General features: G+C 35.9%; 1 protein-coding gene across 8 annotated transcripts in view; it reads left to right on the plus strand.

Moving 5' to 3' along the window:
- mical2b (microtubule associated monooxygenase, calponin and LIM domain containing 2b) overlaps nucleotides 1-17,659 on the plus strand; it is a 59,709-nt gene extending 42,050 nt beyond the window's left edge. For 3 of the 8 annotated variants that reach the window (XM_052597575.1, XM_052597574.1, XM_052597570.1), the window contains 12 exons: nucleotides 807-885; nucleotides 7,226-7,343; nucleotides 8,561-8,637; nucleotides 9,160-9,231; nucleotides 10,129-10,238; nucleotides 10,418-11,183; nucleotides 12,288-12,358; nucleotides 12,500-12,580; nucleotides 12,715-12,808; nucleotides 15,461-15,560; nucleotides 15,632-15,705; nucleotides 16,875-17,659. In XM_052597575.1, the coding sequence (XP_052453535.1) occupies nucleotides 807-885; nucleotides 7,226-7,343; nucleotides 8,561-8,637; nucleotides 9,160-9,231; nucleotides 10,129-10,238; nucleotides 10,418-11,183; nucleotides 12,288-12,358; nucleotides 12,500-12,580; nucleotides 12,715-12,808; nucleotides 15,461-15,560; nucleotides 15,632-15,705; nucleotides 16,875-17,059 (1,827 nt within the window). In that variant the 3' untranslated portion in view covers nucleotides 17,060-17,659. Of the gene's footprint in view, nucleotides 1-806; nucleotides 2,344-2,800; nucleotides 3,046-7,225; nucleotides 7,344-8,557; nucleotides 8,638-9,159; nucleotides 9,232-10,128; nucleotides 10,239-10,417; nucleotides 11,184-12,287; nucleotides 12,359-12,499; nucleotides 12,581-12,714; nucleotides 12,809-15,460; nucleotides 15,561-15,631; nucleotides 15,706-16,874 lie in introns of those variants that run through there. The other 5 variants (XM_052597569.1, XM_052597571.1, XM_052597572.1 and 2 more) reach the window with 3 other exon arrangements.
- The last annotated feature ends 313 nt before the right edge of the window (nucleotides 17,660-17,972 follow it).

The raw sequence follows: 17,972 nt of genomic DNA on the forward strand, positions 1-17,972 counted from the left end.
TTTTCAGAATAATCTTCATTATTCCATCATGTAGTAGTAGTAGTATTATTTTTATTATTATTATTATTATTATTTATACCTATGACTAATAATAGGTGTAACACTAATAATAATAGTAATAATCTAGATAATCTAGATCTGTTCATTATTCTTATTTTATATTCATTATTCATTCATAATTATAAGTTATTAGTAATTTATTGTTGTTGTTGTTGTTGTTGTTATTAATACCTATAACTAATAATAGTAACAACAATAATACTAGTAATCATTATTATACACAATTATAAAAAAAAATTGTATTCTTTATAATAGTATATAATCATTAGTTATTAGAAATATAATTAGTTATTTGTGACAGTGTTGTGTTTAATCATTAGAACTATTATTAATAATCAAGATAATGAAGTTTTGGTTAATAATCAGAATTTCTATAATCAGAATATCAGAAGATTATTTTAAGAAACATTTTTATTGTTCAGTCATGTAGTATTATTATTATTATTATTATTATTATTATTATTTATAATAGTATACTAATAATAGTAATACAATTAATAATAATAGTAATAATCTAGTTAAATTATCATTATTATTAGTTGTTTTCTTTTTATTATTTATAGTTATTAGTAATAGTTGTTGTTGTTATTGTTATTATTATCATCACTAATATATACATTATATCTGTCTGGTGCAGCCTACTTGCCGTATCCTATGCACATTTGAAATGTACATTAGAAGAAACTTTTAGTTTAGGTTAAATGTTCCCATCCTCTTCTGTTTTATGTACATCCTCATTATTACAGATCAACGGTGTTGGCAGACCCTCGTCCAGCGTTAGTACTGATTACACAGCCACCGACAGCCTCCGCGGCCCTTCCTCAGGTACCCTGACTTCCCTTATTAGGAAACGTCTGCACTGGCCACTGCACGTGGGCCGCACACTGTTCGGTACGCCCCGCCAGCTTGCCCGCTGGATGTATAAGACGGCCCGGGCCGTAGGGCTACACCTCAGAGAGCGCCAGGAGGACTATGCATTCCTTTATGAGCTACTGAGTCTGGGTGTGCCCTTCATATACATGCTGCATGAGATGACGGGCCAGATGAGCCGAGAGGCCATCGCTCCCTCCCCAGTGAGCATGATGGAGTCAGTCGAGCCGTACCGGGGGCTCCAGCTGCCTTAAAGGGTCCTCGGTACCGCTGGACTGACGAGGGAAGGGGCTTCCTAAACTCTGTAGACTGGGCCAGTCCCTTACACTGACATCCTTAGTTTATTAATTATAATATTTAGTTATTTCTCAGTACCTTTGACAGAGTTTGACATAATTTGAAGTTGAATTAAAATTTTCTTAAAGGGACAGTACAAACCAAAAAGACAATTGTCTTTTATTTTTTTATTTTTATTTTTTTACTTACCCACATGTCATTCCAAACCTGTATGACTGACTTTCTTCAACATAACACAAATTAACATATTTTAATTAATGAGAAGTGTGTCCATACAATGAAAGTCAATGGAGTCAAATGTTATTTTTTGTTTGTGGTTTTATTTTTTGGACCCCATTGACTTTTATTGTATTACAAAAACATCATCAACATTCATCAAAGTATTTTATTTTGTGTTCTACAAATGAAAGTAAGTCCTACAGGTTTGGAATGACATGAATGTGTAAATGATGAAAGAATTGTCATTTTGGGTGAACCGTCCCTTTAAGAACAACCATGGCCCTACAGGGTTTAAGAAACATTCAGTGTTTGTAAATATTCCTTTAATTGAAAATGTAAGATCCAAAGCTGATAAACTAAGAGCACTTTACTGAGAAGGGTTGTGCCGCTTTATCCTAACTGCCTGAAACTGCCGGTTAACGGGACTGCAACGTTAAGAGGTCTGCATCTCCCCTTGTTCAATGTGCAATGGAAATGCCAAACAGTATTAAAATGCATTTTGACGACTTTGTTAATGAGGAAATATGATACGCTTTGTCTTTTTTTTTTTTTTTTTTTCACTTTTTCTTAGTTTATGGCTTTTTGGGGAATCTAGATTATGGCTTATAACCAAAATTGTGGTGTTGTTTTTTCCTTTGTGATGTAATGCAAATAGTCTTTATTGGTCAAATGCATCCTATTCTGCATTGATTTCTAATGTAAAAGTGGAGGAAATGTCCCTCCTTATCACCGTGAATAGGGTACCTCCAATTGTTCAATCAATCAGTATGCAAACATTCCACTAAATGTGTGGTGTAAAGCTTTAAAAGTGTACTTTTGTTGTTGTTGTTGTTCTTGCACTGTTTTATCAGTGTTTAAGTGTACTGAATATGCATAATTATAGTTCTGGAAAATTCACCCTTGATTTTAGTGCTATTTCTCTCTCAATTTCCTCTTTTCTCTTCATATTGCACCCTTTTCTACATCATACATAGTCTGTTTCAAGTTTCCAATGCTCCAACTTCTGATTGGCTGAACCGTAAGAGCAGGAACGTGATTGGCCTGCATGGGTCAGGTGATCAGATTGTTTAGCTTTGCACTGGCTCCCTTAACTTTAATATTAACCGCATTATTGTGAATGCAGCATGGGTCTAATGTATGAACATTTCTTATTAGATATACCAAACATCGCTGTCCTTCACTGGAAGTCGCCATTGCATTTGTTTGCTACCAAAGTTAACTTACTAACAGAAGTGCACTTGTACGCTCGACTATCCCAGCATGCTTTTTAAATGCACCTGTTTTTCCAGTACACGGCATCCCGTAAAGTAACCTCCCTTCTTGTTTCTCTCCGTGTTTGTCCTCTCTGTTGCAGAGGCTGCTTTACTATCCCAATCCCATGTAAGAGCACTCTCTTGTTCCTTTTCCTAAAAACAAACTGAGGTCGTCCTATAAGAAGACTTAGTTTTGCACAATTTTTCAAGTCCTTTAAGGATGGTTTTTTGTAAATTTTATCTTACTATTTCTTTGTATATTTCACAATAAAAGACTGTTTTTCTCCTAATTTATCATACATATAAAGCCTGTACGCATAAAATAAATTCATTTTTAACTCTAAAAGTTTGTTTCTGCCTTATTGTCTGCCGATTCATTGAGCTTCCTGTGTAAACCTCAACAAAGATGTATTTGTACTCATCAATGCAACTCCCAAGCTAATAAGAAGAAATGTAACCCAACTATCATAATTAAGTATACGCCTAAAAAATGACCCTGTACCAGATGTATCACACCCAGATTCACAAACATAATCCTCCCCCTTTGTCTAGTTTTTTCACTTTTCACACATTTTAACTTCACATCCCATTTTTTTTAAAAGCATTGGAACTGCAACAAACCATTTTTAAAGAACATTTTTAGAACATACATCAGACCCATTTTAAATTATGTCTGAATTCCTTTACAGTCAAACTTAACTTGGTTCTTTTGGGTCTTTTCTATCCTGTCCTTTTATCTTCTTTTTGTAGGTGATTGCACTGCCTTCTATTTTGAACTCAAATGATACACAATAATCATTTCAATTATAATTTATATACTTCAGGTAAAATAAGTATTGAACACATCACCAGTTTTCTCAGTAAAAATATTTCTAAAGAATTTTCACCAGATTAACACTTTGTATAAAAGCCTTTGTTGGTAATGACAGCTTAAATATGCCTTCTGTATGGAGAAACTAGTCGTATGCATTGCTCAGGTGTGATTTTGGCCCATTCTTCCACACAAACAGCCTTCAAATCTTGAAGATTTCATCTCTAATCTTTAGTTCTTTCCATAGATTTTCTATTGGATTCAAGTCAGGTGATTGACTGGACCTTTCTAGCAGCTTTATTTCTTTGTCTGAAACCAAATTAGAGTTTTCTTGTGTGTTTGGGATCATGGTCTCGCTGAAATATCTACCGTTGTTTTATCATCCTGGTAGATAGCAACAGATTTTTATCAAGAATGTCTCTGTACATTTGCCCATTCATCGTTCCTTCAATTATATGAATTTTGCCAGTGCTACAATGATGTTTTTGAGGTGACGTTGGATACCATTTGTCCTCCAAACATGGTTTGTATTATGGCATCCAAAGAGTTTAATTTTGGTCTAATCGGACCAGACTCAATTCTCCCAGTATTTCACAGGCTTGTCTAAATGTGGTGCAGCAAACTTTAAACAAGCTTCACCGTGTTTTGTCTTCAGCAGTAGAGCCTTGCGTGGTGAGCGTGTATACAGGCCACGGCGGTTGAGTCTATTACTTATAGTTTTCTTTGAAACTATTGTACCTGCTGATTCCAGGTCTTTCTGAAGCTCTCCACAAGTGGTCCTTGGCTCTTAGAAAACTCTTCTGATTATTCTTTTCACTGCTCTGTTAGAAATCTTGTGAGGAGCACCTGGTCGTGGCCTGTTTATGGTGAAATTATGTTCTTTCCACTTCTGGATTATGGCCCCAAAAATGCTCACTGGAGCATTCAGAAGTATAGAAATCCCTCTGTAACCAATGCCATCAGTATGTTTTGCAACAATAAAGTTGTCATGGTCTTAAAAGAGAGCTCTTTGCTTTTACCCATCATGAAATGTTTCCTGTGTGACACGTTGATAATGAGACACCTTTGGATAGGCCGTCAGTTGGGAACAAACTAATATTAATTTCCACTGACAACGGGCAGGACTGAGTTTTAATCACTGAGATATTTCTGCTGGTGTTTTGGCTTTCCATGCTTTTTTGCTCCTCCCTTTCTTTATGTGTTCAATACTTTTTCCCTTAGGTCATTCCACTTTATTACACAGAACTTAATTTTTGAATTTTTTTTGTTTTACTTTCTTTGTATGTATTGATTACTAGGGTTGTTACCGAAATCTGGTGAAAATTTAGTCAACGGCACTTTTAGAAATATATTAACCGAGAAAAATGGTGAGGTGTTAAAAACTTATTTTCTCAGCTGTGTATACATACTACAGTGGGTACGGAAAGTATTCAGACCTCCTCACATTTTTCACTCTGTTATATTGCAGCCATTTGCTAAAATCATTTAAGTCCATTTTTTTCCTTATTAATGTACACACAGCAGCCCATATTGACAGGAAAACACAGAATTGTTGACATTTTTGCACATTTATTAAAAAAGAAAAACTGAAATATCACATGGTCCTAAGTATTCAGACTCTTTCCTCAGTGTTTAGTAGAAGCACCTTTTTGATCTAATACAGCCATGGGTCTTTTTGGGAAAGATGCAACAAGTTTTTCACACCTGGATTTGGGGATCCTTGCAGATCCTCTCCAGTTCTGTCAGGTTGGATGGTAAACGTTGGTGGACCGCCATTTTCAGGTCTCTCCAGAGATGCTTAATTGGGTTTAAGTCAAGGCTCTGGCTGGGCCATTCAAGAACAGTCACTGAGTTGTTGTGAAGCCACTCCTTCGTTATTTTAGCTGTGTGCTTAGAGTCATTGTCTTGTTGGAAGGTGAACCTTCGGCCCAGTCTGAGGTCCTGAGCACTCTGGAGACGGTTTTCATCAAGGATATTCCTGTATTTGGCCACATTAATCTTTCCCTCGATTGCATCCAGTCGTCCTGTCCCTGCAGCTGAAAAACACCCCCACCCCACTTGGACATGTGATTAGCAGTGCCTGGTTTTCTCCACACATACCGCTTAGAAATTAGGCCAAAAAGTTCTGTCTTGGTCTCATCAATCCAGAGAATCCTTCAGGTATTTTTTGGCAAACTCCATGGGGGCTTTCATGTGTCTTGCACTGAGGAGAGGCTTCCTTCAGGCCACTCTGCCATAAAGCCCCGACTGGAGGACGGCTGCAGTGATGGTCGACTTTCTACAACTTTCTCCCACCTCCCGACTGTATCTCTGGAGCTCAGCCACAGTGAACTTTGGGTTCTTCTTTACCTCTCCGATAGCTCAGTTTGGCCATACGGCCAGCTCTAGGAAGGGTTCTGGTCATCCCAAACATCTTCCATTTAAGGACTATTGAGGCCACTGTGCTCTTAGGAACCTTAAGTGCAGCAGAAATGTGTTTTTTTTTTTTTTTTTTTTTGTAACCTTGGCCAGATCTGTGCTTTGCCACTATTCTATCTCTGAGCTCTTCAGGCCGTTCCTTTGACATGCACAGTGAGCGGTAAGGTCTTATATAGACAGGTGTGTGGCTTTCCTAATCAAGTCCAGTCAGTATAATCAAACACAGCTGGACTCAAATGAAAGTGTAGATCCATTTCAAGCATGATCAGAAGAAATGGACAGCACCTGAGTTAAATATGAGTGTCACAGCAAAGGGTCTGAATACTTAGGACCATGTGATATATCAGTTTTTCTTTTTTAATAAATGTGCAAAAATGTCAACAATTGTGTTTTCCTGTCAAAAAAAATTACTTAAATGATTTTAGCAAATGGCTGCAATATAACAAAGAGTGAAAAATTTAAGGGGGTCTGAATACTTTCCGTACCCACTGTATGTGTATATGTTTTTTTTTTTTTTATCAAGCTATTAAAATAGCCTTAGGGTCTCACCCCCCAAAGAGAAAATGAGTTTAATTGAATGTATTCATATCCATATTTCATTTCATTAATCTTGCTATTTTGTGTAGGCAAAATATGAAGATAAAAACTCTCAAATCATTTTGTTGGGGTGGTTTTGTGTGCAAGATGTACAGGGTTAAAAATGAATGAAAAAATAACTCTTTTAGAAACTTTGAGCTATGTCTTTTAACTCATCTGACACAAAAAAGCAGTATTGACTGCAGTATACAGCATATACATGAATGACTATCATAGAGTGTGCTAAAGGGAAAGAGAGCTAAATAGTGAGGGATAGAAGCTATTGAAAAACACTAATCAAAACAGACATTCATATGGAGAGTGTCTCAAGGTTACAATGTCTGTTTAACAGGAATAAAGAGATGAGAAATTAGTTAACATATAGCCAAGTGTTCAGACATACTGTTATCTTATGAAAGCTTTCAATGACCTTATACCATCATTTAAACAGGAATTCAGCTTTAAAAAGCTTTTAATTAAAGATCCACTAAAAAGACTCCCATGGAACATTTTATAAATTAAAGTTACTCTTCAGGGATATGTGTAATAATAATAAATTCATGTTAATTAATAAACAAAATTTGTTACTATAAGATGTTGTTGTTGTTGTGCTGGTGAAATCCAGACATTAAGGTACGTAATCTATTCTGAATATGGAGAGCATGATATCAGGGTCTGGTTTATAAATTAATTCTGTCATGTGTGTGCGTGGACCCCGCAGGAGCCGAATCAGACTCCAGATCTCAGAATGACCCGAAGGGTTTGTCGAAGCCCAGTGCTCCGGCTGAGAGTGCAGAAGTGCAGGCTCTCTCAGGCTCAACAGAGGTCATAAATATGAGGTTGGTTTACACCATTCACTTTAAATGTGAATGTCTAATAGAGGTGTAACGGTACACAAACATAACGGTTCGGTATGTACCTCGGTTTTGACGATACTGATACTGAACAGTGACGTCAAAACCAAGGTACAGCTGTAAAATAAAATATTTATTTATTTCAAATTAAACGGTGGATTACTGAACAAATTGCTCTTTCTTGAAATAAAATTCAACTTATGCTTTAAACTATAGCGAGACCTTTTACATTACTATAAGATTGCAATCAACAACAAAGCCCAGTCTTCTATTTAATTTGCCTACTATTCATTTTTAAATATAATAATCAACACTCGACTTAGAAATGTGCAGTTTACATGTTTGTATACATAATGCAGTTCTTAAATTAACTTCTAAATGTATATGTGTTGTTGAAATATATTCATTTACACAGTGGCTGTCATAGGCTATATATATATATATATAAAAAAAAAAAGTAAAATATGAGTAGGCCTATATAGTCTAATATTTCACGAAAAGCTCTTCTCTAGACTTAATTTATAGCGAACTAACATAACATGCTTTGTGTCTTTTGTTTACTAGCTGTTCTTTTTGAGGTCTTTAAACCAATTGAAACATTGGTTCAGCGATTCCTTGAGGCATGAGATGTTTGTTTTTTTACATTAAATCTATCAGTAAAGAGTAAGGGGTGATTGTGCTCGGCACGGTTTTAACTGAAGCGTTTATACAGTGATCCATCGTGCTACATCGAAGAGCGTCAAAATTGTATTTATTGTTTGGATTCCTGAAGAGAAAAAAAAATTCACATCATTTTGAAAGATAAGACTTTGTTTCTTATCAAGTAGCAATACATAAAACTGCAATTTCCAATGAAGTTTCACTCGTGCAGTGCTTAAAACAATGCAGTATTTGTTCGCTGAACATACCCAACCGAAAGACAATTTAAGTGTAAGAATGATACTTTTCAATAAAATATGTACCTGTGTCGACATGTTAGACTCCACATGTGTTACTGGGCCATACGAGTGAGAGATACTGTGTTAATCAGTATTTCTACATTGTCTAGAGTGAACATTTCTTTAACATTTAATAATTAATAATAGCTGTAGTATTTATTATAATTACTGTACTGTTTTAATATTATTAAATAACTAAAAATAATAAAGTGTGAACGCTACAAAGATCCTGTCTAATACTTTCTTTTGCCTATTTTGGAGTAGTGAAGTCAAAGATTCATCTAAAAAGCCAGATCCTGCAGATCCTGCAGCTGTGTGTCCTGATTCTCTGCTGCAGAAAGGTCAGTCAAAACTTAGGTTTTCCTCATAGTTTCACAATGTCACAGCATCTCCTGTTTTTGTCTTTTTATAATGACCCCAAAATGTATTTGGACACTTTTTAGGTCACATTTTGAAATGCACATTACTTTTATACAAGGATGGCTTAAATGTCTCTTTTGCACTATTAATTACTGGATTTAAGTTCATCTCTGAGTTTCCTGCTTGTATTTTCATACATTTTTTGAATGAGGTTAAGGAGTGGCAGTCAAAGCCAGACTTTCCCGTCGACTTTATATTATTTTTGGCCCGTGGACTTGTCTTGAGCGAGATGAACATTTTGTTCGGTCACACATGTAGCTTGTTAGACAACAGCTGATGGATTTGTTTGCTTAGCTCGTCTTTATTGGCTATTGGCTGAAAACACATTCCAAAGTGAAACAATAAATATACACTGAAACTTTGCATTATGTATATTGAAATAAAACGCTCTTAAATGATCAATGTCACTTTAAGCGCTCACTCGGAGTTTCTCTTTTTTTCAGCAGTGAAACGCTCCACAGCCAAAGGTGAAATTACCAACAAAAACAACCTCTGGAGGAAGAAAATCCGATCCAGTAAGTATCATTCAGTCTCCCACGAATAAAACCAACAATATGGAAACCTTCAGACACGGCAGAAGTGTTTTTCCTTCCCACTGAGCCTGTCTTTTTCAGCAACAGTCTTAATTCTCGGTTGAGTTTCTATGCAGGCCGGAGTTGTTTATCTGCTCAAGGTTGATAAAGAGCTCAAAATAATGAGTCTATCTGTGTCTCAGCTGAACATGCTGAATGATTCAGCCTTGCCTATTGTAGTGTCTGTGATGTTAGATGCCATACAAGACTAATCTGAATTCATTTGTTAATCCTGGCTGGATTAATATCAAGCGTCATGCATGATCTATTTATAAAAGCTAAGGCAGCTTTTGGTCGCCTAAACACATGTGTTTTATTATTAGAGCTCAGTTTCCTGGTATTTTGCAGTGAAAGCAAAACTCTAAAGCAACTTTTTCAAAGGCTTTACATTCAGACTACGTGTCTCTTGTTGGATGCCGGTCATATCCTCTCTCTTCACCAGAGGACGCTGCTGGTCTGTTTCACAGCCATTGTTTGAGATCATACAAAAGCAATTAGTACAGGCAAACATTTAATTCTTTTCAGTATATTTTAAATGTTTTGCATAGTTAATTCTAGATCGTTATTGTAGTTATTAGCTCAATTTAGCCATTGTTTACCATGTCATATTCCTCGCAAGCATAACTTGGCTAATATGAAATGATAATTCAGTGAAACTAACTAGAGTGAATACTAAATTTCACAATCTAGTTTCTGAATTGAAAGGGTATTGATTTATTATTATTTGCTCATACACATAATTATTAATCATGTTTATTTTCTAGTGTTATTTTTTATTATTGATTAATTAGATCTGTGATCACTCATCAAAGCCCTTTTTGGCATCATTTCCTCACGCAGCTCTGCCCCTCGTCCTGATTAAGAAATTTCACCGTGGAAAACCAGACGATAAAACTGAAGCCCTGGCAGATGAAGATGGAGACTCAGACTTTGAGGAGATCCATGAATCTGTAAACAGATTTACATTCACTTTGTCTGTCAATCTGTGTAACATCATTGTCTAACCTCAAATGATCACTTATTGACTCCAGCTGGAGGTTGATTAAAATAGTATTTAATTTAATTCTATTAACAATTCTTCAATTGATGTGTCCATGAGCTGATGAAGATCTTGTCTTTTGTCAAACAGCTCTCCGTAACGAAGGCTGCAACATCGACTATAGAGTCTGGCTGCCCCCTAATGGAGGACAAGAAGTCAACACCCATTGAAGAGATCCCAAAAATCCCTCTCTATCGCACACATTTTCCTCCCGAATCCCCAAAACCAAGAACTTCCTCTCCAGAGCCTGTCATCGCAGCCGATCCCTCAGAGACGAGCTCCCTCAGCCCCAAGAAGAAGCTCACACTGTCTTTATCTGAAAAGGAGAAGCTGCTCGACTGGGACTTGGCTGCTCCTGGAAAGCCCTCGACTTCTGGAGAAGAACAACGGGACAGAACTTCAACGAGTCCTCCGAACGATCAACCAGAACCAGAAGCTCCACCAAAACCAAGCCGTCCTCAACCTGAACCCACTCCTCCGCTCCTTGGCTTCCAACAGTGGGCCAGCAGTCTCCGGAAGTCCTTCTCCACCAGCAAAAAAGGAAACAACCCTGTGGTTCTCAGGAGAAACAGACCTCTGAAAGCCAGGCCGTTGTCTGAGGGCTCCTTCAACCTCACATCTACTGATGTCAGTCAGTCCAGAGCGAGGACAGAAAGTGAGCTCACCTCGTTACTGGAGCAGGTGGCTCTCAGCTCCAAGACCCACACGGGCACGAAAGATGACATGGCCTCTTTACCGCCCAGAAAACTCAATTTCTTCTCCTCTCTGCGCATTAAGAGGAACGAAGAAGCAGATCAGAGGAAAGGAGACAACCAGAAGGACATCTTGACCATTCTTTCCAGGTTCAGAAACAAAGGTAATTGCAGGTTAAAGTGACCATTGACACAGTTTAAAATCACTTAATTAAAATGCTAGAGAAAAATAAGAGCACAAAGAATTTTAAAGGTGCAGTAACATAATTTCACTTCTTTATCGTGTAAATGTATGACACAATATAAGTTTGGTGGTTTTAAAGTTTTGATGCAATGCGCTGTTTCCATGACGTACACGTGCACAAAACCCATGCTGCTGGTTGTGTTATCTTCATTGTTATATGCAGCACAGTTGTCTCTTATATAATGCAGTCTAATCTCCCACTGGCTTTCATTATATTCCCTGCATACAATATTCAGGTAACTGTGGGACATACCACTTTCATCTTGTGATGCATCATGCCATATACATCCCACATTGTTTGCTGCACAATGTTTTAATGGCATAGGGATACAGTTAAACACATGTCATTTCTAATAATGGATCTGTTCTGATGAGCTGGTTCATGTACATTTATGTTCATAATCAGGATAACTGTTTTTTATTATTATTTACAATACAAATATTTTCATGACAGTTACTTTATTTTCGAGCCAGTATAAGTGATACACTTTTTTAATATTACATATTTTATATATTTATTAACTGATATTGGTATTATTTACAGAATTTTATATCATTTATATAAATCAGATTTTTTTTTTAAATGTGCCTTCACCTAAAATAATGTCATCCTCATCTTCTTTCATTATTAGCCAGTATTTATTTATTTAGTTGCTTACTGATAATTTCCTTAATTTTTAAAATGTGCCTCATTAGTTAACTAATTAACATTTTGTTATAATAATAATAATAATAATAATTATTATTATTATTATTATTATTTTAATTCTTATCACTTGTTTGCTTATCTATATATTTATTTACTTGCTTATTTCGATACCAACTCATACAGTAATTCCTTAAATGGTTAAAGATGCCTTGAGCTAAAATAAATTGACTTTGTTGTATTATTATTATTAATATTATTGACAGCCCATATATTGGGTTTATATTTGTTTGTTTTTAGTATTTACTGGTAAATCCCTTAATAATAATCATTCTGCTATTTAAATGATACATTATTGTCCCGGGGTTGTATCCACAGCGTCTGCTCAGCAACAACAACAGGAGTCCAACTCGTCTAGTGAAGAGGAACAGGAACCAGACTCAAAAAGGGTAAAAGCTCCCCGCTCCTCTTAACGGATCACAACTCATGCTGTTCCAACAATTTGTTCAAATCTTCTACACATTCAAGCACAGAGCCCTGATTTTTAAACTGTCACTTTTTTTTTTGTTTGTTAACTATTTGCTAAAAAGTCTCACAGTGGCACCTCACAGAAGAAAACAGCTGTGCAACAAACCAAGAGAGATGAACTTAGAAGACTTCACCGGGCTCAGGTAAGACAAGTTTTTAAATGTCATTAAAAGTATTTTTTAGGACATTTTCAGTGGGGGGTTTTCCTGTAAACTGACCGTAAAGTATATTCACTTTAGAGACATTGATCTGAATCAAGGTTTATTGTAATTGGCAGGTAATCCAAAGACAGCTGGAGGAAGTTGAGGAGAAGCAGAGAGCTCTGGAGGAGAAAGGTGTGGCTCTGGAGAAGATCCTCAGAGGAGAAACTGGTACGGCACATTCTAACACAGTCACACGTTATTACATCTGGAAATATTTGATTTAAAGTAACTCATTATCAGTCCCATTGTCCTCACATGTTGCCCCGTCTCCACCCACTCACTCTGTGATGGTGATATGATTATTTAAAGGGGTGTTATGACACTTACAGCTTTTGTCAGTTGCTGACGGCTATGTGAATGAAGCGCACAATGCTGTTGCCCCATCAAGCGTGCAAACTTGAGAAATATTTAGCCATAGGGAATGAGATTTCACATCCTTATTTCCAAGAACTTGTTCTTAAATTGTGAAAGTGAAGTGACATTCAGCCAAGTATGGTGACCCATACTCAGAATTTGTGCTCTGCATTTAACCCATCCGAAATGCACACACACAGAGCAGTGAACACACACACACTGTGAGCACACACCCGGAGCAGTGGGCAGCCATTTATGCTGCGGCGCCCGGGGAGCAGTTGGGGGTTCGATGCCTTGCTCAAGGGCACCTAAGTCGTGGTATTGAAGGTGGAGAGAGAACTGTACATGCACTCCCCCCACCCACAATTCCGTCCGGCCCGAGACTAGAACTCACAACCCTTCGACTGGGAGTCCAACCCTCTAACCACGACTTCCCGTCATTATTATATCATTATATATATTTTTTTTTTACCCTGTTTATTTCATGTCACACAGGAAGTCACCGGTAGTGACTTGACAGGGTGCTCTACGTTCACACCAAGCATGATAACTATAAAGATCACGATGTTGTCTGTTTATTCTCAGCTAATTATAGCAGGATGGATTCTGATTGGCTGTCAATGTTTGTATCGTTCATCAGCTGTAAAAAAAATCATTCTAAAAGTGATTCCAACAATATCGTTTCTCTGTGCCTTTATCATCATAGTTGTGATGTGGACTGTGATGTGCTATTCTTTAATATTGAGAATGATTTTTAGAACTATATTGATATTTTATACTTTATAGTTATCGTTCTTGGTGTGAACGGGGCTTTACAAACAATAAAGTCTTTCTTTCGGTGTATATATATATATATATATATATATATATATATATATATATATATATATATATATATATATATATATATATATAATAAGTTTTTTATTTTTTTAATATTTTGTATATTTTATTTTATGAAATCTGTATTGTCAATGCATTGTTCTTGTCCACAGAAAGATTTTGAGCCACATCAGAACTAACCCCTGGATCCATATGCCGTGTACACAAAGAAAACCTGCAAATAAGCTGCTGTCTTATTGTTTGACTTTTTTTAGAGGGGGAAATTAGAGATTCAAATAATAGTGATTTGCATTCGAACTAAATGGCCATTTAGAGTCAAAATTATGTTGAAATGACTGCAGAGGTAATGGCTTCTGTAAATAGACCGAGAAAGGGAAAAGTGCCTCCGAAATGAGCTGAAAATGTGATGTTTCATTATTTTGGTGAATGTTGATCTACGTTGGGATTATTAAAGGCAACAAGTCTTTCCGAATGAAAAATGGCAAATCGCAGCAGCCTTTTAACATACTGCATAATGAGTTTATAATCATATTTTGAAAGCGCTAAGCTCTAATTATAAGGACTAAATTGAATTTTAACATCTACTATATATTCACTTCTGCTTCCTCAGAAATTCCTCTTTTGACGTCCTAAAACCAAGACGGGCATTGTTGGCATTAAGAAACCAAATGAAACTACTAGGAAAAGCAAAGATGAAACTTTTGCTCCTAGATTTATAGTTGAAGGCTGCCACAGTATTAATGCATAAAGGAAGACACTGCATTGCTTTAAGTGTGTCATGTTACATCTTTTTCCTGGCCTTGTTTCGTCAATGTACCTCTCTCTTTCACAATGCTGCAAGGATGCAGGCGGTAGAGAAGACGTCCCTTTTGTGAAGTGGACAGCAAGGATACAGTGTGTCTTCTATCAACAGACTTCACTGAGGGCAGCAGAATGCTATTAATAAATACATGGGGGCAAATCTTTTGTGACTGTGCACTTTGACCTGCCAGAATCCATTGTTTGGCATGTTTATGAGTCTTTGTGTGGATAATTGTATTAAGATGAGGGGCTGTGGGGTGCGCTTTTTTGTTGAATAGGTTCTTTGTTAACTGACATTTGCGGCCTCCAAATGGATAGAGAGTTGGAGTATGTAGAAGACAATGCTCTGAAACTGTCAATGTGGGAGACTCGAACATTGTGGCACTGTGGGAGACTATTAGCCAAATAATAGTAGTATTTGGCTTTCGTTTGACTTGAAGTATTCAACATGATCCTAAAATTTTAATTTTGTAGATTTGAATAACTAATAAGCATGAGGTTTCCACAGTCACGGGAAATTTCATTTTATTTTATTTTGTTTGATTTTAGTAGTAAGTTTATATAGTTTATTCATATTTAAAAAAAAATAATTAAGTTTACATTTACATTTTAAATTTTATTGTGTATAAATCACATATAATAGTAAAAGTCATTACTAATAGTGGATGTTTTTCAGTAGCAGTTGATTCACATTGTACACTGTAGATCAAATGTTTAGGACCAAGTTTATTCAAATCTGACACCATCACATGGTTGAGTCACATTAGTTGTGTTATAGATTTCAGTGTTCGGTAAATTTAGCGTGTTATGTCGCTTCCACAGGCGATGACTCCACAGATGAAACCACACTACTGCAAACCTGGTTCAAACTGGTCCTGGAGAAGAACAAACTGTCACGTTATGAGTCTGAACTCATGATCTTGTAAGTCCTGTGACTCTTTTAATCAAGGTTTTGAAGTTTTATACGTGTCTTACACATGCTCTTGTCTCTAGTGCTCAAGAACTGGAGTTGGAGGACACTCAAAGTCGGCTACAGCGAGACCTGAGACGACGAATGGCCACTGAAGGTGAGTTTGGAATTATTATGTACAAAACTGGTCAAAAGTTTGGAATAATTAAAATTATTAGTATTTATAAGTCTGTTAACAAAATCTGCATTTATTTGATAAAAAAAAGTAGAACCGTAGTTTTGTAAAAATATTGTCAATTTAAAATAATTGTTTTTATATGAATATATTTGAATCTGTTATTTAAGTTTTATATTTGGTCAATTATTAATAGTATTTATTATTTTTATTGTCAACGTTGAATACAGTTTTTGCAGCTTCATTTTTTTTTGTGGAAACCGTACAACAATTATTGTTCAGGATTTTATGAAGAATAGTCAGAAGAACAGTATAGATTTGAAATAGAAATCTTATGAAATATTCTAAAATATTTTGATTAATGTGAACCAAATCCGCATATTAGAATAATTTCTGAAGGATCACGTGACACTGAATACTGGAGTAATGATGCTGAAAATTCAGCTTTGCATCACAGGAATAAATTACATGATAAAATATATTCAAATAGATAAAGGTTGTTTTAAATTGTCATAATATTTCACAATATTGCTGTATTTTTTTTATCAAATAAATGCAACCTTGTTTAAAAAAACGTAAAAAAAAATTGTTTTAATTATTTCAAACTTTAGACAGATATTATAGAGATATAGCACCGTAAAAAGGGTGGTTACAGACCTGATCTAATAACTGGAAAGTTGTCATCGTGGATGTATTGCTCATTAAATGTAAAACCATTTAGGTCTGTGGACCACCTTTTCAAATATCAAATCTGATATTGGATTGGATAATTGGTTGTTAGTGATACAATATTGTAAGCGGTGGTGCATTTACTTGTGAACAGGAATTGATAGCTGCTGAGGAAGGTGATAGTGTCTTCATTTGCAAGTCAATGGTTGGTCCCTCAGCCTCTGGCAAGCACAAGTTTATTTTAGTTCTTGATGGTGGTGACGCTCACTCTTTACCAGTGAGACACACGCAGAGTTAAGCCTGCGACACAGAGGTGTCACTGTGTAATACCTGCTTATGGTGTCATGCTTATCATACAACATATTTGATGTTATTCAAAGTGATTAAACCTTGTTACGTGATCAAAATGGAAAGTTATGTGGACAATTTTACTGACCTTCTTACTGACAATAGGCCTCTCTTTGTATTCCCTCCATTTCTAGACCGTGAGAAGAGTACGAGCGAGCTGAAGGAGGAGCAGAGCCTGCTGGCGGAGATCATGAAGGTGGTGGAGAAAAGAGACACACTGGTGAGTCTGCTGGAGGAGCAACGGCTGAAGGAGAAAGCCGAGGACAGAGATCTGGAGAGTATGATCCTCTCCAGAGGATATCGGTTTCACTGGACCTGAACTTCTCACACTGGATGAAGAGCTGCTGTACTGACCTACTGTACAAGAAGAACTACTTTAGACTGAGAGAGCCTTATTTGAGGATCTTGAACAAACCGGAACAACTGAATGCCTTGAATGTTCTTAAAAAGAAATAAACCAAAAACCAATCACGTGCCTCTTTATTAACTGAAAATTATGAATGTTAGATTTCAAAACACAGGTTGCACAGCCACAGAGGTGAGAGGATTGACTGCAAATGTTCACACTGGAGCAATGATATCTCTATAGTTAAAGTTAAAGATTGTTTTTTTTTTTCTTGGGACTTGTTTGATTTCTCTTCCTGTTTTGTTGAAACCCTTAATGGATGTTTGTTCTGTTCTTTAGTAAATATCCCAATAGAGGCAGTGATGAAGTGTGTCTGAGTATCTGTTTGTTTCTTAGTCTTGCAAAGAACATGATATCTTAAGTGAACTTAAATTGCCGTTCTCTCTAAAGTAAAACCAAATATCATTGTTTCAAGAATCAAGATGATGTATAAAGGGCTCTGGATTTATTTTTGTCTGTCTGTTCCCTTGTGTAATTTATTTAAAAGATATTAAAACAATGAGTGGACTCTGATTATCTCCAGAAAACTTTCTTAAGGTTAAATATGAATTTAAATGTCTAATTTCAATAAATGTACACATCCTAACGCTGAAAATCATTTCAAAATACTGTTATAAGTTTCATAATATTTAATAAGATTCTCTATATTATAAAATAAAAACAGTATACTATAAAATATTGCTTTTTACATATGAATTTTTAAATGTTTAGCCTCTATGTGTGTGTATGTGTGTGTATATATACATGTATATGTAAGTAACACTGATATATTTTTAAATGTGTGTATAAATAATACAAGTTAAAAAAATTCTTTAGAATATTCATA

Source organism: Carassius gibelio, chromosome B25 (genome assembly GCF_023724105.1).
Source record: "Carassius gibelio isolate Cgi1373 ecotype wild population from Czech Republic chromosome B25, carGib1.2-hapl.c, whole genome shotgun sequence".
NCBI lineage: Eukaryota > Metazoa > Chordata > Actinopteri > Cypriniformes > Cyprinidae > Carassius > Carassius gibelio.